This window comes from Nycticebus coucang, chromosome 21 (genome assembly GCF_027406575.1).
Source record: "Nycticebus coucang isolate mNycCou1 chromosome 21, mNycCou1.pri, whole genome shotgun sequence".
Taxonomy (NCBI): Eukaryota; Metazoa; Chordata; class Mammalia; order Primates; family Lorisidae; genus Nycticebus; species Nycticebus coucang.
Genome location: NC_069800.1, coordinates 726,057 through 751,782, shown reverse-complemented (window position 1 = coordinate 751,782; position 25,726 = coordinate 726,057). Strand labels below are relative to the sequence as shown.

Sequence of the window (25,726 nt, the reverse complement as noted above, 5' to 3'; positions counted from 1 at the left end):
GGGTTCGGCAGGTGGATTGATGGATTAAGGAGTTTGAGACCAGCCTCAGGAAGACTTAGAGCTTGTGTTTACTAAAAATTGAAAAACTGAGGCAAGAGGATTCCCTCAGCCTACGAGTTTGATGTTGCTAAGAACTATGAAGCTGTAATACTCTACTGAGGGTGAGAAAGGGAGACTCTGTGTTCAAAAAGAAAATCTAGGGCGGTGCCTGTGGCTCAGTGAGTTGGGCGCCTGCCCCTAATTTCAAGGGTGGCACGTTCAAACCCAGCCCCAGCCAAACTGCAACAACAGCAAAAAAAAAATTGCCGGGCATTGTGGTCGTTGTAGTCCCAGCTGCTTGGGAGGCTGAGGCAAGAGAATTGCGTAAGTCCAAGAGTTAGAGGTTGCTGTGTGCCGTGTGATTTCAAGGCACTCTACCCAAGGGCAGAACAGTGAGGCTCTGTCTCTACAAAAAAGAAAGAAAGAAAGAAAGAAAGAAAGAAAGAAAGAAAGAAAGAAAGAAAGAAAGAAAGAAAGAAAGAAAGAAAGAAAGAAAGAAAGAAAGAAAATATGATTTAAATACTGGAAATTCATGAGGAAGACATAATATGAAAAGATAATCTAGTCAACTGACCACAAGAAAGAGTCACATAAAGTGGCTTGTGTTAATGAGTCGACTCTGTAGACAGAGATGTTTCATTATCCCTCAGAAATCCTTTCATGAACTCTCATGGTTGTGAAAGTCTTCTATTATCACATTAGGAGCAGTGACTACTGAATCTTATTCTTAAGACTGAAGACATTTTTATTTGTATTTCAAGTGTCTAACCATAAAAGTACCGTCTCTCGAAATTATACTTTGAACACAACATGGGTGAAATGAAAGCCCCTGAGTTTATATTCTCTGCAATGGATACATGAAGTGGATCACTGCTAAACACAACGGAGTGACCCGTGAGCACTGTGCTACACGAATGGCATGGCATGCCACATTGCACAGCTATGAGTGCTGGGCACTAGTCAAGCCACTAGGCGTTGGCTCTCACAAGACATTTAAGGGGCAGTTATTATCAGATCATCCTCCCTACATAAGAAATGTTCTGGAACCTCCAAACTTTACCCTAGGTTCCATAGTACATAACATAGAATAATTATGTTTTGAATCTCATGGATTGCTTTTCTCCAAAGCCATTCTCTTCCTCCAGTACAAGTAGAAGACGGAAAGAAAACTAGAACACCTTTAAAATACTGTCAGCAATTTTTAAGGATACAACACATTCTTGTTAACTGAGGTCTCCTTGCTAGACAGTAGCTCCCCTGAATTTAATGTTCCCATCTAACTAAAATGTTGTACCTTTGTACCAAAAATCCCCCTAACCTCACTACCACTCTTACCCTGGTAACTACCATTCTGCTCTCAAAGGAAATTGAGTTTAATCTTTCTAGCCATCAGTCTGGATCTAGTCCTACAGTGCCTTTATCTTAGTACATCCCAGACTCTGGGGGCCAAAGAGGGCATGTACCTGTCCCCTTGTTCATGGAGATGAAGTGCCTTTTTTTTTCTTTGCTTCCCCATAGGATGTTCTTTTTTTCCTCAACGCCAAGGGACCCCTGACGGCTGGCATCTTCTGGGTCCCCGGTGACAGTGACTCCTGCAAAGACATTATTGAAAAACTGGATGCAGGAGTTGAAATTGATCTTGGGCGTGAAAATCCCTATGTCTTAGCATGTGTGCTAAAGGTAGGAAAAATCCTCTGTTTGTCACCCCCCGTGTAGCTCTGAAGCAGCATATTTCTTTTCTTTGTTACCTTATGAAAATTATTCTTGTCTGTAAAGACCTATAGCAGAATGAAAATCAAATATGTATGAAAAAAAATTTATCATAAAGGAACCTTAGACCTTAAAAGCCACCACCAATGATACGACATATCAAATATGCTTTTTAAATTTTCATCTCACAATAACCCATCTTTACTTCTGCTACTCCTACACCATTTACAAAACACAATCTTATTCAAATCTAAAATAATCCAAACCCACTCACAGATGTTGCAAAAACCAACACCTTGCTTATGATGATGTCGCCACTATCGCACTCTCTTCCTGGTGAAGGTAAAGATTTCAAAATTAATCTTGGGTGAAACTTTTTTTTTTTTTTTTTGTAGAGACAGAGTCTCACTGTACCGCCCTGAGGTAGAGTGCCGTGGCATCACACGGCTCACAGCAACCTCTAACTCTTGGGCTTACCCGATTCTCTTGCCTCAGCCTCCCCAGCAGCTGGGACTACAGGCGCCCGCCACAACGCCCGGCTATTTTTTTGTTGAGGTTTGGCCAGGGCTGGGTTTGAACCCACCACCCTCGGTATATGGGGCCGGCGCCCTGCTCACTGAGCCACAGGCGCCGCCCTTGGGTGAAACTTTTGAAAATAGATACAGAATTGTACCATAATACAGAAATATTCTTCAACCAACACAAGCCAAATATTGCTGACACCACTGACAATTTCTTTCATGTACATAGTTATCATGCAAATATCTTCTTCATACTTTCTCCCGTTTCTTTTTCCCTTGAATGCTGAGTCAGAATGTTTTGAACATTTGGGGTTTCTTTTACCTTTATGACATTTCGTATTCTATATGGTTCTTTTGCTTCAATCATGATTAGTGAAAACTTTATAACCTCATAATTAGAGTTGGGACTTAATCATTCTGCCCCACAATCTTGGAAGTGCCATATATTTATTTTTTGGTTTATTTTTAATTTATTTTTATTTTTTATTGTTAAATCATAGCTGTGTACATTAATGTGATCATGGGACAACATACACTGGTTTTATAGACCATTTGACATGTTTTGATGACACTGGTTAACATAGTCTTCCTGGCATTTTCTTAGTTATTGTGTTAAGACATTTATATTCTACATTTACTAAGTTTCAGATGTACCCTTGTAATAGGTGTAATCCCACCAATCACCCTCCCTCCACAAATCCTCCCCTTCCCATTCCTCTCTCTTCCCCTTCCCTATATTCTTAGTCTATAACTGGGTTATAGCTTTCATATGAAAGCCATAAATTAGTTTCATAGTAGGGCTAAGTACATTGGATACTTTTTCTTCCATTCTTGAGATACTTTATTAAGAAGAATATGTTCCAGCTCCATCCATGTAAACATGAAAAAGGTAAAGTCTCCATCTTTCTTTAAGGCTGCATAATATTCCATGGTGTACATATACCACAATTTAGTAATCCATTCGTGGATCGATGGGCACTTGGGCTTTTTCCATGACTTAGCAATTATGAATTGGGCTGCAATAAACATTCTGGTATAGATATCTTTGTTATGATGTGATTTTTGGTCTTCTGGGTATATGCCTGGTAGAGGAATTATAGGATTGAATGGCAGATCTATTTTAGATCTCTCAGTGTTCTCCAAACATCTTTCCAAAAGGAATGTATTAATTTGCACTCCCACCAGGAATGCAGAAGTGTTCCCTTTCTCCACATCCATGCCCACATCTCTGGTCTTGGGATTTTGTGATATGGGATAATCTTACTGGAGTTAGATGATATCTCAAAGTAGTTTTGATTTGCATTTTTCTGATGATTAAGGATGATAAGCATTTTTTCATATGTCTGTAGGCCATGTCCCTGTCTTCTTCAGAGAAGTTTCTCTTCAAGTCCATTGCCAGGCCTGTGATGGGATCACTTGTTCTTTTCTTGCTTATACGTTTGAGTTCTCTGTGGATTCTGGTTATTAAACCTTTGTAGAAAACATAACAAGCAAATATCTTCTCCTATTCTGAGGGCTGTCTGCTTGCTTTACTTACTGTGTTCTTGGCTGTGCAGAAGCTTTTTAGTTTGATCAGGTCCCAGTAGTGTATTTCTGTATCTTCTTCAAATGCCCGGGGTGTCCTCCTCATAAAATACTCACCCAGACAGATTTCTTCAAAAGTTTTCCCTGCACTCTCTTCTAGTATTTTTATAGTTTCATGTTAAGTTTTAATCTTTAATCCAGTGAGAGTCTGTCTTAGTTAATGGTGAAAGGTGTGGGTCCAGTTTCAGTCTTCTACAGGTTGCCAGCTAGTTCGCCCAGCACCATTTGTTAAACAGGGAATCTTTTCCCCACTGAGTGTTTTTAATTGGATTTTCAAAGATCAAATAATGCTAAGTAGCTGTGTTCATCTCTTGGTTCTCTATTCTGTTCCATACATTTACCTCTCTGTTTTTGTGCCAGTTCCATGCTGTTTTGATCACTATCGATTTATAGTATAGTCTGAGGTCCGGTAACATGAGTCCTCATGCTTTGTTTTTATTTCTGATTAACGTCTTGGCTATTCGAGGTTTTTTTCTGATTCCATATAAAATTAAGTATTATTTTTTTCAAGGTCTTTAAAGTATGATAATGTAGCTTTAATAGGGATTGCATTAAAATTGTATATTGCTTTGGGTAGTATAGAATCAACAATGTTGATCCTTCCCAGCCAGGAGCCTGGTATGTTTTTCCATTTGTTAACATTTTCGGCTATTTATTTTCTTAGAGTTTCATAGTTCTCTTTATAGAGATCTTTCACGTCCTTTGTTAGATAAACTCCCAAATATTTCATCTTCTTTGGCACTACTGTGAATGGAATAGAGTACTTAACTGTTTTTTCATCTTGACTATTGTTGGTATATATAAAGGCTACTGATTTATGAAATGTTGATTTTGTAATCTGAGACACTCCTGTATTCCTTGATTATTTCTAAGAGTTTTGTAGTAGAATTATGGTGTTTTCCATATAGACAATCATATCATCTGCAAAGAGAGAACGTTTGATCTCTTCTGACCCTATATGGATACACTTTATTGCCTTTTCTTCCTTAATTGCAATGGTTAAACTTCCATTACAATGTTAAAGAGCAATGGAGACAATGGGTAGCCTTGTCTGGTTCCTGATCTGAGTGGAAATGATTTCAATTTAACTACATTCAATACGATATTGGCTGTGTGTATGCTGTAGATGGCCTCTATCAGTTTAAGAAATGTCCCTGCTATATTAATTTTCTTTTATTTATTTATTTATTTATTTATTTTTATTAAACCATAGCTGTGTACATTAGTGTGATCATGGGGCACCATACACTTGGTTCATAGATCATTTGACACATTTTCATCACATTAGTTAACATAGCTTTTGTAGCATTTTCTTAGTTATTTTGCTAAGAAAATGGACCTTTACATTCCACATTTACTAGGATTTACATATACCCCCGTAAGATGCACCGCAGGTGTAATCCCATTAATGTCCCTCCTTCACTCTCCCTCCCCCCTCCCTCCCCTCCCTTTCCCCTTTCTAATTTTCTTAAGTGTTCTGATCATGAAGGAATGCTGGATATTATCTAAAGCTTTTCTTCATCAATTGAGAGAATTATATGTTCTTTGTTTTTTAATTTGTTTAATGTGCTGAATTATACTTATAGTTTTACGTATATTGAACCATCCTTGAGACCCTGGGAGAAAAGCAAATTGATCATGATGTATAATTTGTTAGATGTGTTGCTGGATTCTGTTTGTTAGGATCTTGTTGAATATTTTTGCATCTATATTTATTAGTGATATTGGTCTATAATTTTCTTTTCCTGTTGGGTCTTCTTCTGGCTTGGGGATCAGGGTGATGTTTGCTTCATAGAACGTGTTGGGTAGTCTTCATTCTTTTTCTATATTTTGGAACAGGATGAGTAATATAGATACTACTTCCTCTTTAAAGGTTTGGTAGAATTTTGATGTGAAGCCATCTGGTCCCGGGCTTTTCATTTTAGGGAGATGTTTTATGGTTGATGCTATTTCAGAACTTGATATAGGGCTGTTCAACATTTCCATTTCATTCTGGCTAAATTATGCAAGGTGAGGTGCTTCCAAGTATTTTTCAATTTGCTTCAGATTTTCATATTTCTGAGAATAAAGTTTCTTGTAATATTCATTAAGGATTTTTTGAATTTCTGAGGAGTCTATGGTTATTTCCTCTTAGTCATTTCTGATTAATGAAATTAGAGATTTTACTCTTTTCTTCCTGGTTAGGTTAGTCAAAGGTTTATCTGTTTTATTGACATTTTCAAAAAAACAACTTTTTGATTTATTGATCTGTTGTTTAATTCTTTTTTTTTTTTCAATTTCATTTAATTCTGCTCTAATTTTGGTTATTTCTTTTCTTCTACTGGGTCTTGGGTTGGAATGTTCTTCCTTTTCCAGTTACTTGAGATGTCTCATTAAGTTGTAACTTCCTCTCTTTTCATTCTCTTGGGGAAAGCTCGCAGTGCTATAAATTTCCCTCTTAGGACTGCCTTTGCAGTATTGCAGAGGTTCTGATAATTTGTGTCTTCATTGTCGTTTGTTTTAAAAATTTCAGGTTATCCTTCTTTTTTTTTTTTTGTGGTTTTTCGCCAGGGCTGGGTTTGAACCCACCACCTCTGGCATATGGGACCAGTGCCCTACTCCTTGAGCCACAGGCGCCGCCTTAATCTCATCTATGACCCAGCTATCATTCAGCATAAGGTTATTTAACTTCCATGTTTTTGTATGAATATGCAGATTCCTGCTGTTACTGAATTCAACTTTTATTCCATGGTGGTCTGAGAAGATGCAAAGAATAATTTCTATTCCTTTAAATTTACTGAGGTTAGACTTGTGACCTAAGATGTGATCGATTTTGGAGTATGTCCCGTGGGCTGATGAGAAGTATGTGTATTCAGTTTTGTTGTGATGAAATATTCTGTAGATGTCTGCTAAATCCAAATGTTGGTTAGGTTTAATTTTAAAATTTCTTTGCTCAGCTTCTTATTGGAGGATCTATCCAACAATGTCAAAAGAGTGTTGAAATCTCCGACATTATGGAGCTGGAGGAAATCAAGTTGCTCATGTCTGTTAGTGTTTCACTTATAAGTTGAGGCGCATTCTGCTTGGGTGCTTAAATATTAATAATTGAAATCTCATCATATTGAGTATTACCCTTAACAAATATGAAGTGACCATTATTATCCTTCCTTACATTTGTTGGTTTAAAGCCTATTGTATCTGCTAATAGAATTGCAACACCTGCTTTTTTCTGATTACCATTTGCCTGAAATATGGATGACTATCATTTCACCCTGAGTCTCTATTTATCTTTTAAGGTAAGATGTGATTCTTGTATGCAGCAAATATCTGGCCCGAGTTTTTGTATCCAATCAGCCAACCTTTGCCTCTTTAGAGGACAGTTTAAACCATTCACATTAATGGAGAATATTGATAAGTCTGGTAAAATTTTGGGTATTGAGTTTTTCAAAAGTCCAGTAGACATTTTTAATCCTTTCACCACTGTGGAAGTTGGAGTTTGATCAAAAGTTTCTGAATGAGTTTACTTTTGTGGTACAGGATTGGGCTTATCATTATGGAGGATAGTTGTGGGAATATCCAGAAGAGTTGCTTTGGTTATGGAAAATTTCTTCAACATGTGAATGTCATTAAAGTATTTATTTTCTCCATCATAAATGAAACTCAGTTTACCTGGATATCGGATTTGGCATTGAAAGTTTGTTTGTTTTAGAAGATTAAAAGTCGATCATGTATTTATGTTTTGAAAACCTAGACCTAAAATCAGCTTTTAGCACAGCTTCTGTCCCTGGCAATAGCTTCTACAGGACTTTCTTAGGCCTTCATCTCCCAAAGGATTGGAATCAACCAGAACCAGTGGTAGAGACCAGCCCTCAGCCTGAATCTCAGGGAAACATGATGAAAATGAATCTTGCCTACCTCTAGTTCAGCAGAGTGGCCCTCTTGTTAGACAATCTTACTTCATGACTTTACGATCAATCACATTTCTTCATACATGGGCCATGTCTCTTCTTCAACAAATCCTGATTTAGACATTTTCAAATAAATATCACTCAAAAAAATGGAGAACTTGATTTATTGTCATGTATTCAGTTTTGCAAAGGGTTTGTACTTATTCTTCCATCCTGGAATATAATACGGACATACATGGTCCTTTAAGCAAATTACATATGCCAAGGATATGTATATTGTGCATGTACATTGGCATAATAAATATTCTTCATGAAATTAGGTTTTCTTCCATCTCTTTTTTTTAAGAAAATCAGGCTGTCTCAAACTATCTTCTCAGCATAATGTTTTTCATAAAAATACACTTCTTAAAATGTACTAAATTGCTGAGGCTATTGCAAAGAACAATGGTATTTTAAGTACTAAATTGTGATTCGAATGACAAGAATATTATTTATTTTTAAAGGGGCAAAAAAAAAGAATCATAATGATTGAAGAATCTGGTTAAATGTATTTTGGGTAATTGAAGTTTTATTGTACAACTGCGTTTTACACCCATTTTCTCTAAGTGGTTGTGAAAAGGGACATATTTTTCACCACAACTTTGTAAATTTCTGTTTTCTTATTTTTAAGTCTGTTTTGAAATGGTACTCAAGTATTCTTTTAATTTTTCACTCATGTTCTTTTTTTTCATTAAGTCATTTGTACACAAATCATGAATACAATTTTGTCATGATGGGATTCAATGTCTTGATTATCTGTAGAAATTGGAGTGCTTACATGCGACTAATTAACATAGTCTTCTGGTTTTACTGAAATAGAAGTAAAAGTCTTCCCAGTGTTATTGGACAAAAATTGCTTGAGATTTGCTAACTTGGATACACCGGACTTTTCAGGAGACATTTCTCTTTAGTCCTGTGAAATCTCAGCTCAAATGAATTGTGAAATTCTTCTGAGGCCTAGGTTCTGCTTTGAAAGACAAGAGATGTTTAGTCATGTGCTGGGGATTCATGACTGCAATTCAGAACCTCTCCTAAGTTGTTATTCCAACTGTGGCAGAGTTAGTTAAGATGGTTCCAAGTTATTTTCATTCAAGGATAGTTGTAAGATTTAATGTTGGTCTTCAAGAGCAATCATGAGTATGTTCTCTATGGAGGTTTTTAAAAGAATTGCCCTATTTTGAAATCACAAATTTTCCTCTTCTCTATCTGACTTTTAAAATGGGTGCAATAGTTCAAATTAGTTTGGAATTAGAAAACTCAATAGCCTAACCCCCAAATGGTCAGCTTTTGTGACAATAAGCCTGAATCACAATCATCCAGGCACATGTCTAGTGGAAGATACGATAGAACAGGCAATGCCTTGGAATCGATCTATTTTTTTTCTTATTACTTCTCTGACAAGAATAAAAGTATAATACTAGAGTGACATGAGGACATTGATGTTTTATGAAATACCTTAGATTCTCACTTGACGTTGAGTGGCCTTCTCTTGTCCTTTCATGGCACCTTTAATAGCAGGTGTCAATTAAAAGGAGTGGGCTAGTCTTTATAGGCAGTGAAAGGAATCAGAACTCCTTTTAATATGTCTGAATTTCTAACCAGTCATCATTGCCATTCCGGCAACAACCCTGTTGCCTGCATAAGAATGAAGGCTTACAGGAAATGTGATAGGATGACAAAATACATGTACTAACAAGTCAACAGGATGGAAATTTTGGAGGCAACAGGGGATAATAATATTATAAAAACTACACAATTCCTTTCTCTTGACTGATGGGAACCAAGAGTACCACAATGGGGCAAATGCTAAGAGTGAGAATCCTGGAAGGAAAGACACTCTGAGTAATAACTCTGAATAGTGGGAGAATGGAACAGACAAGTCTCCAGGGTCTTTATGTAGTTCAAAAGTGTCATTACTTCCTGCAATAGAGACCTCCCTAGAGTAGGAAAAAGAGAGGGCCTCATGTCAAGAGCTACTGCTATGATGGAAGAGTCTTCCCCAGATGATGGAAAAAAGAGGGACCCAAAGTCTGGTGAGGATGAGGTATCAACGAGCTAGGGAGATGCAGAAGAATTAGAACTAGCTGGGAAAAATACACTGGGTGGGGACAGAAGTATGAACAAGGTTGCCACAAAGAGATAAAACAAGTAGTCAGAGCCACACACCATTTGGAGGACTACTCTGGAGGGGCAGCACTACCAAGCCAAATAGCAATAATACGGATGAAGAGACCAGTGATTGCCAGGTCTAAGGCACACCAAGTGGTGAGCGTTGTAGGACACATAAGAGCAAGTAGGTAAAGAAGGAGATCTCAGAAGGAGCAAAGTCTTGAAGGATCCCTTGAATGAAAAGATCTGCAATCCACTCACAAATGTCTCCAAGACTGTTTGTTTCAGGCCGAGACCAATTTTCCCATGAACCCTGAACAAATGACATAAAACAACAAGACAGACAAGGGCCTGACATGAACTATGTCTATTAGTCCACACTTACTCTCACATTTCTATACGCTCAGAACCAATACACACACTCGTACACCACTCAACAGACTCAGAGGTTGATCAGACCCCCCACTTCCACCCAAATTGTGGGAACCCCAGATGGATCTTACCTTGTCTTAGACGTCTGCCTGTGTAGGTGCCTGTTCCTACATGCCAGTCCCTCCCTGTGTTTGACTCCCTGAAGACTCATCAAGGGGACCTGGAGGATTAGCTGAAACCACCAGGTGCATCTGAACTCTCCCTCCCAAGGTGGTCTCATCCATCTCCACCAGTCATCTTGACTAGATTCTCTGAGGCTGTTTTCTAAACTTGTTAGAGAAAAGGCTCAAAAGCACCTGTGAATGAATAGGGGGGCATCCCACATTAAAAACTCATCACTCAAGTTCACAAAGGGTTCTAAGGTGTTCCTTGGAGAACTCTGTCTGTGGAAAAATATCCTTCAAATGTTTGAAAAGACAGCTTGGGGTGAGTCTGGTTTTGGTGATGAAAACACTATGTTGTAAAAAAGCAAAAGTACAAACTAAAATATATTAACTAAATGCATAAGACATAAATGGAACAGGAATGAACTAAAATATGTAATTTTGTGTAACTGTGGTTAGGGGTCCCCATCAGCATCCCACTGTTCTGTGGGAGCCCCCAATGGGCCAATAGCTCAGTAACCCATGGTTCCTGCTTCTGACAGGCCCAAAGCCCGGGAGTATGAGGTTACTGTCTCACAGGTTTACAGGACCAACCTCAGGCATCATTCTTGAGGATAGAAATCAAAGTCCCTTTTCACCTGCCCTCTGAACCCCAATTTCCCCGTGGACTGAGGCCACAGCAACGATGTCTCAGCAGCAGAAATGTCTTGCTGTCTCTGGCTGGGCTAAAACTCACCGTTGGTTTTTCTTCTAGCATTTTCAAGGGTGGGATGCTCTACTGACACACGCTTCTGACAGTCTCTGACAGGCCAATAGCCCAGCAACCTGGGGTTCCTGTCCACAGCTCCATCCCCTTTGGCTTTCCCTCAGAGGTTCCTAAAGGCCCTACACAACTCACAAAAAGCAAATACAACAAACAGTTATATATTATCACAGTGGTCTACAAGAACAAATAAGCACAACAAGAAATGTACACAACAAGTTGTTACACTCATGTTTGCAGACACTAGGCAGATATAGGTGTTTAAATTTCTTCCCTCTGGAGGTGGACTTTGGCAGAATTTATGAGTGATTGTCAGCTTTTCTCCTGAGGGCACTGGGTACTATAGGGTCCCTGGAAAGTTTCCAGGGGGCTTCTAATGAAAGCTCACCCTGGAGGCCGCCTGAGTATCGGCAGTGTCAGTGTCTGGAGAACCTCCCTGGAATCTCTATAATGTTATGTCCAGGAGTCCCCTCAAAGACCACACCACCAGACAAGTCAAATTAAAGAGGAGAACTTTTATTGAAGAGCCGGCTGGCAACTGCCCCAGTGTCTTAAAATGAAGTTTCTGAGTGCAACCCTGAATTGAGTGAGGCTCTGAATTTTATTAGGCAAAACTTTTCCAGGGGTCAAGCATGCATAATTCCAGAAGTGAAAGCAACAGAGAGTGAGGTGTGTTAGTCAGTTTATTAGGCTATGATCACAAGAGCACTTAGTAATCCATTTTCACAAAAAAATACAATCTACAATCTCCTAAGGTAATGTAGGGAGGGGGACTCGCAGGTGAGGGTCAGAAACAACATGATCAGAAAAAGGGATAATCACCAAGGATATAATCACCAGTGTAGTTAGTAACTTACAACACTAACAATTTTAGAGGAGTGCATTCATAGTTAAACAATGGAGGGACACAGAAGAGGAACCGGTTTTGAAGCTAATGGAACATAACAGAAAAAGAGTAAACAGTAAAGTGGAGTCAAACTTGCTCTTTTAACATTCCCATATCATATACTGATGGCATGAAGACCACCTTAACACCAGAACATAGGATGTCGTACAAGTCTGCTAAAATGTGTACACAGAGGAGGTTCCACCCAAATAGAGAGTCCTTTAGCTTTCCCACAGTTATTCTGACTTTAGTTATTCCTATGGGTTTATTTGGAAAAAAAAAATCAAAGCATTCGTTTCTTTGTTGAAAAGTCAGTGGTGAATTGGCACAGAATTCTGTGTAGTTCGTGGAAGGGAGGACTTCACTAAACTTTGAAACAAGTTATATTCTTTCTGGCTTCTCTGGCATATACTTGATATGAGAATAATGCCTTAACACATTTGTTTTTCCTCTGTGTAAGGATTTTCTAAAAAACATTCCGGAAAGCATTTTTGCCAAAAGGCTCTATCACGAGTGGCTGTCCGTAATGGAGATAAGCAGCGACAGACAGAAAATTGAAAAAATTAAAAGGTAATTATTTTAACATTTATGTATCAAAAATTTATTTTATACCTTACATTTTATAATTTGTCTACTAAAACTCAAAGTTATATTCATGGGCAGCAGGTTAGAAGTTGGCTTCTATTAGCTTGTCACTGTCATTGTTTTCTCACTAATCCAATAAGCATGAAATGCTTGAACATTGTGCCTCTTCTGTGTACCTGACTTTTAATGAATAAAAAGAGCTATTTTTCATTAATTCACTAACTGTTATGTGGGTCACTATGAAATTTTTGAGAGACACAAAAATGAAGAAATGTAAAATCTCTACAGACACAATCAAATGGAACCCTGCCAGAAACCCCAATAAGACTTGCAAATTGAAACTTGCATGGAAGAGTCAGAAAGGGGAGTCAACTGTGGTTTTTGGAAGTGAATTAATGCAGCATAACACAGGCTACAATTTATGATCTTAATTTTGGTAAATATCAAAGTAATTAAACATCTCTATTAATTCTTGAACTGAAGTCATAGAGAGAAAATGACTTATTTCCTCTTCTCAAGAAATTCAGTTTGGGAAAGATAGATAAACCAAGAAATTACTGTCAGTGCAGTATAATCTGTCCTATAAAAGAGATATTTAGAGAATATCGTGGGAACAAAGCAGAGAATCACTCAGCTCAGCTTCTTGAGTCATGTCAATAAAAAAGGAGATGTATAGTGTCAGTATGATCACAAAAAGTAAATTGTTTCTTCTCATGCCAAGGGAAATTTTGGGACCAATTCGATAGTCCTTTCTTGGATATATCCAACATGATAAGAGAATAGAAAAGAAATGTTTATTTACTCTGACTAAAGAGTGAAAATTCAGGACACTCATTATCATTTACGTGCATGTTATTGTTTAGTATAGATATTTTTCCTTGAACATCTTTTAAATATGAATTATATGCATACTTTTGGGGATTGTTGGAACATAGTACAGATATTGAAGATACCAGAAACTAAGCCATGTGGCATAATCATAACTCCACTTCCATTAGGGTTTGGTGTAAGCCATTTAGATAGCATCAAATTCTACATATTTGTTTGGTCATTGTTCACAATATCATTTATCTATATTTATAATACACATATCATTCATATATGTATTTATCCTATGTACCATTAAAAGATAAATATTTTTTAAAAGGCTATGTTGGCTCAGACCCTGTAGCTCAGAGGCCAGAATGATGGCCACATACACCAGGACTGGCAAGTTCAAACCTGGCCTGTCCCAAACAACAATAACAACAACAACAACAAAAATAGCCCAGCATTGTGTTGAGTGCCTGAGGAGCTTCTTGGGAGCCTGAGGCAAGAGAATTGCTTAAGATCAAGGCTGTGCAGTTGCTGTGAGCTGTGATGCCACAGCACTCTACTAAGGGAGACATAGTGAGAATCTGTCTCAAAATAAATAAATAAATACATACATACACAAATAAAGAGATAAAATAAAATACTATGTCTCTCATGAAAATATGAAATAAATGCATAACAATGCTTTTAGTTAAATTAATAATTAATAAGGAAATCAGTAAGATAGTGTAGCCATCTTTATAGATTGCACATTATGAAACCTTACGTATTTGAACCAAATGGAGCCAGAAATACTGAAATAAATTTACAAAATGATGCAAATATCCCCCTTTCTACCAGAGCAAGGGTTCAGAGAAATCTGTTGACTCTGTACCAGACAGAGTTTTCAATTCTTTTGCCATGTTTTATGTACACTGCTAACAGTTATCTTCAACTGACAGAGATGTAAACAGTCCTGGTTGTGAAAAGGCTTAAGGATCCCATAGTATCCCCAAAGCGTTTACTAGATGCCTTATTTTATATACAATACACCCAGTAATCTTTTGGTCCATTTTAAAGTCCTGCATAATTCCTCCTCAGAGGAATTATACTTCTTTTCAGACTATTATGCTGAAGAAAGTCTTTTCTGTGATTTGTACAACAGGAGTCAGACCAGCTTGTTTTCCTCAGGTTGCAGATTCTTTTATTATAAAAGCAACAATCGTGAATATCAGCTTGTCCATGTTTTCTGAGTAGGAGTAATACAATATTTTGGTAAATAGGTAAACACAACTGTAGCCCAGAATGAAAGAGGGAAGAGGAGAGTGATTAGAAGGAAGGGAAGAGGACGTGTGGAGGGTGGGTAATTGGTGGAACTTTACCTAGGGTGTATATTGCAAGGGTACATGTCAATCAATTAAGAGTAGAGTATAAATGTCTTAACACTATCATTAAGAAAGTGAGGTGACGGTTATGTTAACTAGTTTAATGTAAGCATTCCAAATTGTACACAAAATCAGCACATTGTACCCCATAAATGCATTAATGTACCCAGTTATGATTTAATAAAAAAAATTGTTAAGAGATAAAAAGAGAGAGAAAAAGAAAAGAAAAAAAGAATCTCTTAGCAATTACCAAATGAGAATAGTAGAAAATAAAGTAATGAAAACGTGACACATATGTAAAAAGTGATAGAAAGGAGGTAAGATTTGGCTCGGCATCCTGTTGCACAGTGGTTATGGTGCCAGACACACGCACTGAAAGATTCAGGTTTGAACACGGCTTGGGCCAGCTAAACAATGGCGAAACACCTGCAAAAAAAAAGAAAAAATGGCTGGGCATTGTGGCAGGTGGCTGTAGTCCCAGCTGCTTAAAGGGCTGGAGCAAGACAGTAGCTTGAGCCCAAGAGTTTGAGGGTGCTGTGACAACTGACAACTGATACTGCAACACTCTACCCAGGGTGACATAGTGAGGCTCTTTCTCAAAAAAAAAAAAAGGAATGAGGCAATATTTGGAACAAAATCAACCACAGAAGATGGTGGAGCAGACAATGAACTCTCAGAATGGACCGGGTGGTCTTTACAGCTGGGATTTGGTTCTTCACCTAGAGACAGCATTTCTGTGTTGCCAGTTAAAAATAAAGGAGCAATTTAAAATTAATTACTGTTTAATTTCATCAGAAAGGTTTTGGTGGGTTGTGGTTGAGAGTAATCTAAATGTTGCAAGATTTACCTAAGCTTCAACATATTGAGCTAGTTTCAGGAAAGTATTTCATGAAGGGTATTCGTTTTTAAATGACACTTATCTGAATTCTACTAAGTTTTCATTGTGTTGTGAAGACAGTGTATAAATATGCCCCCCCCCAAATCTCCAGTTTTTCTTTTCTCATTGTCTCCCTGCAGTTCTCACTTCATTGGGTTCCACATTAACTGAAACTTGGGTATCTGAGCTGGGTTCCTATTTGCCTTGTACCTCATGCAAAGTTAGTGTTGCCTGCCTTTACAAGATTGAAATAAATTGCCTTGCTTACCGAGTGCATTTTTCTGTATTTAGGCTATTAGACCAGCTACCAAGAGCAAACGTTGTGCTCTTACGGTACGTGTTCCTGGTCTTAAGTAATATCGCTGAACTCTCCGCGGCAAATGAAATGGATGCTTTACACTTAGGGGTGTGTATGGCTCCAAGTATTATTTGTCATCCTTCTGCGAGCAGAGAAGAAATGGCCTCTGCAGAAAAGGTAATGAAGTTTTTGTATTATACTTGCTGGGGAACTGAATCACCATTTGTAAAGGAAATGGAAGGTATTTAGTCTTAAAGACAATGTCTTATGGAAGTTAAATAGAATATACTTTCTTAAATTTCAGTTTACTATATAAAATGCAATTTATCAACATGTTATATGAAAATAAATGCTTCTTTTTATACGTTAATCAGCTTGTGGAATTTGTGATAAAAAACTGCCGCAAGATCTTTGGAGGACACGTCACTGCCCTGTTTGGAGAGTCATCCGGAATATAAAATACTCAAGAAAAACCCTCAGGTACTGTCAATAATTGGGTTGCTTTTTGTGAAAAATTGACTCATGTCTCTGAAGATGCTGGCACAGTTGTTTTCTTCAAAGCCATGCAAGCTGAAGGAAAGCAAGCCTGGTATGTGGCTCAACAGAGCCCTGGGTTTCCCATCATTTCTTAGAAGGCTTGCTAATAGGTCAGGGTATTTAACAGGATGGTAGGGTTAAATAAGGTGTGTGATAAGTTCCTAGCTTTCATAAGTTATCAGAGGCAGCATGCTACAGTAGGATAGTTTGAACTCTTTTTTTGAAAAATTAAACTTTAAAAGAAATTTTTGTTTTTGAGATAGTCTCTCAATTTATCACCCTCAGTAGAGTTCTGTGAAATCACAGCTCACAGCAATCTCCCACTCCTGGGCTTAGGTGATTCTCTTGTCTCAGCCTTCCAAGTAGCTTTGACTACAGATGCCCACCACAATGCCCAGCTAAGGAATTCTAATATATGTAGTATGTAGTGTTGAAACTGGAATAGAAATCTCAGAAGTAGTAGAGGCAAGACTGATGTTCTTATTTTTCTTTTTTCCGCTCCCTGATTCTTGAGACACTTCTCAGAATTTTACTGTGCTATGAGATCATTTGACAATAATTTGCATTATTGGCAGATAGGCAGATGTTAAAATCACAGACAAAAGAAACCTCCAGATTACGAATTCCTATATCACTAGCTGCTAGTTATGTTATCTTTGGCCAATTGTTCTATGCCACTGAGCATCAATATCTTAATCTAAAAAATGTGGATGAAAGTTTCTTTACGATTACTGTAAATATGAAATGAGGTAATGGATATTACAGAAACTTGAGCAAAAGAAACTGATAGACTTAGTCAATGGATTTCCCAAGAGTAAGCTATGTTTAACATCCAGCAACCCATGTTAGAAGGTACATTCTTATGCAGAACTAGGTACATGGAATTTTTTTTTTACTTTTATTTTGTTATTACCACTTAGTCTAATGACATTTTCATTGTTTGGGAAAATTTAGCATAGAGAAAGACCATTCATCAGGACCTAAGATAAATCTAGTACACCTCAACAGGCATTTCCCATTTTAACACCTGTGGTAATATTGTAATAGTTTCTTTATTGGCAGTAGGAATTGAAATACATTACCTGAAAAGACAATAAAACTAAGCATTATAGTTAATTTCTAAGGAAATATGGGTTTATTCGTGCTAAGTACGAGTGTTAATCCTGTTTGATTTTTTGACAGATACATCTAGCTTTCCAGAGAGCAATGCTTCCTCATGTGAGAGCTTGAAGAAAAAAAGCGACTGTGCTGCTGGCCCACAGTGTGATGAATCAAAGAAAATGGTCCAATTGAATTGAAGCATTGACTCGCTTATAATGTCTCTGGACTCTGGCCTTGATGCCCTTGAATTCTAAATGAGCTTCAGAGCCTCCTGTATGACTTTTAGTTCAGGTGGACCAGCCTCCTAAAGACAAGCCGATGGATGTAACAATGTGCAGAGATATTCCACCACAGAATCCTGCCAAGATTCTGTCTGGCACTTGTCCACAGCTGCAGCATGTTAAAAAAAAAAAAATAGAAAATGCTATAAGCTGTCCTGTATAAGCTCCACCTGATCTTCAAGGCTAATTCTATCACATTAACAGCTGTGGCTCACCTGTAGCCCTAGCTACTTGGGAGCTGATTTCCCAGCAGAAACTTTGTAGGCCAGATGAAGAGTTCATATCTTGAATGGACTTCAACAAATTTCTGACAATGTAGCATTCTTTAACCTGCAAACTACAGTTCATATTTGATGGAGGAATCAAATCTTCTCCTGACATGCAAACAAAAAGTGAAGCTGAATAGCTCCTATCTTGAGAAAATACATCTAATTTTCATGAAGAAATCAAGACTGAGGATAAAAAGTTGGAAAAGTTTGAAACTAAGCATGAAAGTGCACAAAGTCAGGCCATTCAACACAATGAGGAGGAGGAAGAGGAGGATGAGGAAGAGGAAGACGAGGAAGAGGAGGAAGAAGAGGAGGAGAAGGAGGAGTCCAAACCAAGAGTGAAAATGATATTGCTAATGTTTTTAATCTCAGATTGATTATTCAGTATGAATTACTAAAAAATTAATAAATGGTTCACCAAGTTGATTATTGGGGAGGATTAAAAAGTTTAGATAAAAGAATGCAATGAAAAAGGTCTGAATTTTTAGCCAAAAAGTCATGGCTCTTCCATCATGAAAAAGCACCAGTTCACACAGCACTGTCTGTGAGGGAGTTAAGAGCAAGCAACATCATTTTCACTCTTGGTTTGGACTCCTGCTCCTTCTCCTCTTCCTCCTCCTCTTCCTCCTCCTCCTCTTCCTCCTCCTCCTCTTCCTCCTCTTCCTCCTCTTCCTCCTCCTCCTCCTCTTCTTCCTCCTCTTCTTTCTCCTCCTCTTCCTCCTCCTCTCCCTCTTCCTATTTCTCCTCTTCCTTTTCCTCTTCCTCTGTCTCTTACTCTTCCTCATATTCCTCCTTTTTCTCTTCTTCCCCCACTTCCTGCTCCTTCACTGGGTAAAAGTTTGGAAAACAATATTATTTTATACTATTGAAAATCCTAAGAACCTGGAAGTTGTAGTTCTCATTGCAGATACCAGTGACTTTAAAGCAGCAAAAGTAAAATTAGACAAAAATACATATTATAATTGTTCTGAAAACCATGTTTGCAAACAATCCAGATTTGGGGTTGTTTTATCACTGCTTAAAAAAAAAATGAAATACCAATACAAGCCTGAAACTAAGCATCAAAGTGCACAACGGAAGTCAGGCAATCCTCCACAAGAAGAGGAGGATGCAGAGGAGAAGAAGGAGGATGACCAAAAGGAGGAGGAGGAGCTGAAATGAGCAGGAAAGACTGGAAGAAAGAAGAGCAGGTGTGGAATTGGAGGAGGTAGATTAGGAGGAGGAAAAAAAGAAAGAAGAGAAGGAAGAAGAGGAGGAAGAGGAGGAGTAGGAGGAGGAAAAGGAGGAGAAGGAGGCGGAAAAAGATACGGAGGAGGAAGAGGAGGAAGAGAAGAAGGAAGAGGAAGATGTAGAGAAGGAGGAGGAGGAAGAGAAGGAGGAGGAAGAGGAGGAGGAGAAAGAGGAGGAGGAGGATGAAGAAGAGGAGGATAAAGAAGAGGAGGAAGAAGAGGAGGAGGAAGAGGAGAAGGAGAAGGAGGAGTCCAAACCAAGAGTGAAAATGATGTTGCTTGCTCTTAACTCCCTCACAGACAGTGCTGTGTGAACTGGTGCTTTTTCATGATGGAAGAGCCATGACTTTTTGGCTAAAAATTCAGACCTTTTTCATTGCATTCTTTTATCTAAACTTTTTAATCCTCCCCAGTAATCAACTTGGTGAACTATTTATTAATTTTTTAGTAATTCATACTGAATAATCAATCTGAGATTAAAAACATTAGCAATATCATTTTCACTCTTGGTTTGTTCTCCTCCTTCTCCTCCTCTTCCTGCTCCTCCTCTTCCTCCTCCTCTCCCTCTTCCTATTCCTCCTCTTCCTTTTCCTCTTCCTCCACCTCTTGCTCTTCCTCATATTCCTCCTTTTTCTCTTCTTCCTCCTCTTCCTGCTCATTCACTGGGTAAAAGTTTGGAAAACAATATTATTTTATACTATTGAAAATCCTAAGAACCTGGAAGTTGTAGTTCTCATTGCAGATACCAATGACTTTAAAGCAGCAAAAGTAAAATTAGACAAAAATACATATGATAATTGTTCTGAAAAATACGTTTGCAAACAATCCAGGATTGGGGTTGTTTTATCACTGCTGAAAAATAAAATGAAATACCAATACAAGCCTGAAAATAAGCATCAAAGTGCACAACGGAAGTCAGGCAATTCTCCACAAGAAGAGGAGGATGCAGAGGAGAACAAGGAGGATGACCATAAGGAGGAGGAGGAGCTGAAATGAGCAGGAAAGAGTGGAAGAAAGAAGAGCAGGAGTGGAATTGGAGGAGGTAGATTAGGAGGAGGAAGAAGAGAAAGAAGAGAAGGAACAAGAGGAGGAGGAAGAGGAGGAGAAGGAAGAGGAGGAGGAGAAAGAGGAGAGGACGAAGAGGAGGTGGAGGAAAAAGATGAGGAGGAGGAAGAAGATGAGGAGGAAGAGTAGGATGAAGAGGAAGAGGAGGAAGAGTAGGACGAGGAAGAGGAGGAGAAAGAGGAGAAAGAGAAGGAGGAGTCCAAACCAAGAGTGAAAATGATGTTGCTAAAGTTTTTGATCTCAGAGTAATTATTCAGTATGAATTTGTTAAAAAAATAAACAAATGGTTTACCAAGTTGAGTTTGGGAAGTATTAAAAAGGCTAGATAAAAAAATTCAACAGAAAAGGTCTGAATTTGTAGCCAAAAAGTCATAGCTCTTCCATGATGACAAGGCATCAGATCACATAGCACTGTCTGTGAGGGAGTTAATAGTGAGCAACATCATTTTTACTCTTGGTTTGGCCTCCACCTCCTCCTCTTCCTCCTCCTCCTCCTCCTGCTCCTCCTCCTCTTCCTCTTCTTCATCTTCCTCCCCCTCTTCCTCCTGATCTTCATCATCCTCCCTACTTGTCTCATCTGGCCATTATGACATTCCTTTCTGTGAAGGTAATGAAAACTTTGAAAGGAAAACATTTTGATGATATTCAGGACATCAACAGTAATATGAGATTAACTCTAATGGCCATTCCAGAAAAAGATACTAGACATCACCAAAGGACTAATAACCAGAATATATAGGCAAGTCAAGAAAATCAATAACATTAAATAATTTTATTAACTGAGCAAGAGAGAAGAATAGAAACTTGTCTCACTAAAACAGATTAATGGAAAAACTAATTGTGAATACATGCTCTTTGTCATTAATTATCAGAGAAATAGAAGTCAAAACCATTAAGATTTCAGTTTACACCTGTCCCCAGTGAGAATACCCCAATCATAAGGTCTCAAAGCAGCAGATGCTGGCATGGGTGCAGAAAGAAAGCAATACTCATGCACTCGAGATGGAACTGCAACTACTATGGCCCATATGGAAAGTAGTATGAAGAGGCCTAAAAGAGCTAAGTATGGGCCTACTATTTTATATGAATCCCATTACTAGAAATTTTCCCAAGATAATAAAGGCACATTTTATTAAGATACCAGCCTTTGAATTTTTATAGCAGCACAATACACAATCATGAAGATGTGGAAATAACCCAAGTGACCTTCAACACATGGAGTCATAAATTCTGGAATATTTATATGTACCATGGAATGCTATTCTACACTAACAAAAGGTGGATATTTTGTATCTTTTGCAACACATGGATGTAATTGGAAGCCAGTCTCCTCAGTGAAGAGTCACAAGAATCAACAACAAACATCACATGGACTTAGTCCTAAAGTGACACCATTAGATTAATACATGCTCCTATGAGAGAAAAACTCGATGGGATTCAAGGAAGAAGTCTGGTAAATTCCCACTCAACATGTGCATTGCACCCCTGTTTGAAGGACACATTTGCAACTCAGACTTTAACCTTACTTATGCGAACCATGTAACTTAATTAACTGTGCTCCCATATTAATCTGAACTTAAAAAAAACATAGTTAATCAAAAAATTAAGAGTACGACTATGTCTGTTGATGAATAAAACAATGTGAAATGTTCAGTGTAAGTGAGTGGCCATCTCTACACCATTTCTCAATCACAAGCCTTCCCAACTTCATTCTAGGAAGCAGTCCATTCATGCAGCCACAGGACAGAAAATCCTGATTCAAGAACTTTGGGTAACTTCAAAGACGTCACAAATAAAAGATGCGATGGAAAAGAAAATGGTCGCTCTTGATATCCTACTTCTCAGGATTAGTAGCATCTGTCTTGCCTACTTATTAAATGTGTTAGTTTGTGTTTAAAACACAAATATGCTCAAAGAGAATATATCCAAAATAAAAGTGGTCTAACTTCAGAAGACTTTGAATGTCTTTAAACATTGATCTTTCTACAGAAGACTTTAGAAAACATTTCTTTCTTCAGTTAAGTAATTGGTAGATTCTGAAATAGAAACTTTTTACTACTAGTGTTTTGATAAGGATCTGACTTTTGCTCTTGAAAAAGTAGGTTATCACTTTTTCAAACACAGCCCATCGAGTCTTCAGGAAAAAGCATGGTAATGTGACTTTGGGGTTAAGATTCTTGTGTCTTGAATCTCTTGGGTTTCAAGTTTGTACTGTCTCAAAGCTATGAGGACTCTCTTGGTGGTGACTCAATTTATTTTTCAGGGCACCCTACACACAGCCTGGAGATGAGGTTCTTTGTTTTGCTTTTGGTCTGCATTTGTTCTTTGGGAGGATGCTTCTCATCCTACCAGCTATTATCTCCTCACTCAGCTTCACCCTACACCACATCCTTCTTCTTGTGCTGCTCATTTCATTTTGACATGTTTTTCCTTTCTATAGGATTGGAAGGTGACACACTGTTTTTTATCCAGGCTGAGTGTCAAAGCTCTTTTTCCACCATTTCCTGGATTGTATTGAGTGTTTTCTATACCCATAGATGGGCTACAACTGCTTTGTTCCCACATGATACTCTCTACACTACATCATTATCAAGAACCACAGAATGAGCACCATATTAGACAAGGGAGGTCATATTTAGTTTCATTCAGGGCATCTTTCTCACCACTGTCACCTTCCCATTGCCCATCTGTGGCCTCATTGAAGTGGAATACCTTGTGTGAAATCCCAGTATCTGGAAACTGGCTTGTGAAGATACCCCAGCCTTAAAGATGGCAGAGTTCATCAATGTGGACCTCATGTCACCAGGCTGTTTTCTTCTCATTCTCCTTTAGAGACCCATCATCCACTTGCTCCATCTTGCAAATATTCTCTACTATGGGCTAATGCTGTGTTTTCTTCACTCACACTTCCCACTTCACTGACATTCTACTCCTCTATGTGTAAGTGGTCTTCACTTACGTGAGGTCAACCCTAAAGCCCTTGCTGGATACAACTACTCACATTATGAATAATGTCATATGTCCCATGTTGAATTCCTTAGTATATAGCCTCAATCATAAGAATTTGAGGATGGTATAATGGAGGATGGTATGACATTAACTGGGCTTCACTCCTGTGCAGTAGTAGAGTTAAGTAGCTCACACTTTTTCACATGTTTTGGAGGTTAGAAGCATTTTTATTCGCACAAGTAGTTTTGATTTGAGAAGACAGCAGTTATTAATATTTCCATTTGACTATGTGAAGACTAAGACTTTAAGAGTTAAAGTAACTTGTGCAAGTACACTTTAGGAGTGTATGGCAGAAAGGAAACTCTAGGGCTGTTTTTCTGACTGCAGAGCCTGTGCTCTCTTGAGTATTTGTTACTGCTCAAGATGGAGCTATGGAACTCTTCTCTGAAGATGGAGCTATGGATCTCTTCTCAGTAGGAAAACAACCAAAAACTTCTGTGTCTCAATCTTTATTTTCTTCATCCTCATCCATCCTCTGTTCTGCCCAGCCCACCCTGGCACTTCATCTTGGCTGCACTACTACATCTCCAAATGCCTTCATTGGAAAAACATTCATCTTATTGTTCTTAGAGGTGTTCAAATAGTGGGAGGAATGCATCTTCATGGTTCCAGATGGCATCCTTTTACTTCCATTCCATGAAGTCGTATAAACATAAAGACCTTTCTGGCTAAGAAAGGAGGCAGATCTCTTGAAGGCAAAGCAGAATTACCAGTGTGCTGTATCACTGCCAATCCCTGGCCATTGAGTTTAGATCTGAAAGAGGCCCTGGCTCTGAACAGGCACCATGCGAATCAGAAGAGAAGGTAAGTTAAGGAATCCATGGAGTTGTGATGGTGCTGTTATCACATGTTTTAGAACCAGGATTTGGCTCTGTCTCGCTTAACACAACATGGAGGATGTACTAGGTCCAAGCTATAATTGTTTTGTGTTCTTGGCTTTCTCTGTTCACTGAAACAGTGACACCAAGACACACCTGAAAGTGACTTTTTTTCCTTACTAGGTTCCTTTGTTAATATGGGGATAGATATGATTAGATTAATATGCGGATAGATATGATTAGGTTCTGTAGTTGATTTTTACAGGGTTAAAATTTGAATTGTAAGTGTGTATACCTAAGAAGTATGCAATATACCCATGCAGTGTACCTGTTGCATGGAAATTTACATATACCCTATCCCCGTCTCACTGACTTGAGTTTCAATGACTTTTTCCTCTAATGTGTGCATTTAGGTGCTTATTTACTAGTCCAAATTTAGCGCTTATTAAATGTGGTTTTAGTTTTTGCATTGTTGTGATACTTATGAGAATGGACTCCAATTTTATCTAGCTTTTTACAAAAGATACGAAACCCCATTTTTTTCCCCACAGTTATTGGCCAAGGCTGGGTTTGAACCCACCACCTCTGGCATATGGGGCCAGCGCCCTACCCCTTTGAGCCACAGACACTGCACACAAACCCCATATATATATATATATATATATTTTTTTTTTTTTTTTTGCTGTTTTTGGGAGGGGCTGGGCTTGAACTCGCCACCTCTGGCATATTTGGCTGGAGCCCTACTCCTTTGAGCTACAGGTGCCGCCCTAAACCCTATAATTTTTGAAGCAGAGTTGTATTCTGTGGTTTACACAGACCATAATCTATTAATACATTCACGTGTTGGAGGTCATTTCCATTGTTTCCACATCTTTGTAATTGCAGATTGTGCTGCTATAAACATTGAATTGTAAATATCTTTATGATAAAATGTCTTTTTGTTTCTTTTGTGTAAATACCAAAGTGGAATGACAGAATCTAATGGTAGGACTACTTTTTGTGCTTGGAGGAATCTCCATACTACTTTCCCAAGATGTTGTAAGTAGTTTTCACTCTCACCAGCAGTCCCTGAGTGTTCCTTTCTCTCGACATCTGTGCACCATTTGATGTCTTGGAAATTTATGACATCATCCATTCTTAGTGGGCATAGTGATGTCTCCATATTGTATTTATTTGCATTTCCTTGATAATTAGGAACAATGAGCATTTTTCAGGTGCTTATAGTCCAGTAGACTATTCCCATAAAGGTTGTGTTCATGTCCCTTGCACAGTTTCTAAAGAAGTTGTTCAATCTTTTCTTATTGATTTGCTTGGGTTCTTATAAGTTCTGGTTATTGTTTCTTTGTTGAATGTGTACCATGCACATGTCTTTTCCCATACTATAGGTTGTCTCTTTGCTATGTTAT

The 25,726-nt window shown here is 38.2% G+C and overlaps 1 protein-coding gene across 1 annotated transcript in view; it reads left to right on the top strand.

Annotated features, from left to right (window-relative positions):
- LOC128574161 (rho GTPase-activating protein 20-like) overlaps positions 1 to 18,785 on the top strand; it is a 51,474-nt gene extending 32,689 nt beyond the window's left edge. The window contains exons 11-15 of the mRNA XM_053574828.1: positions 1,558 to 1,719; positions 12,535 to 12,644; positions 16,005 to 16,188; positions 16,386 to 16,491; positions 17,731 to 18,785. Of these exons, the coding sequence (XP_053430803.1) occupies positions 1,558 to 1,719; positions 12,535 to 12,644; positions 16,005 to 16,188; positions 16,386 to 16,469 (540 nt within the window). The 3' untranslated portion in view covers positions 16,470 to 16,491; positions 17,731 to 18,785. The remainder of the gene's footprint in view (positions 1 to 1,557; positions 1,720 to 12,534; positions 12,645 to 16,004; positions 16,189 to 16,385; positions 16,492 to 17,730) is intronic.
- The last annotated feature ends 6,941 nt before the right edge of the window (positions 18,786 to 25,726 follow it).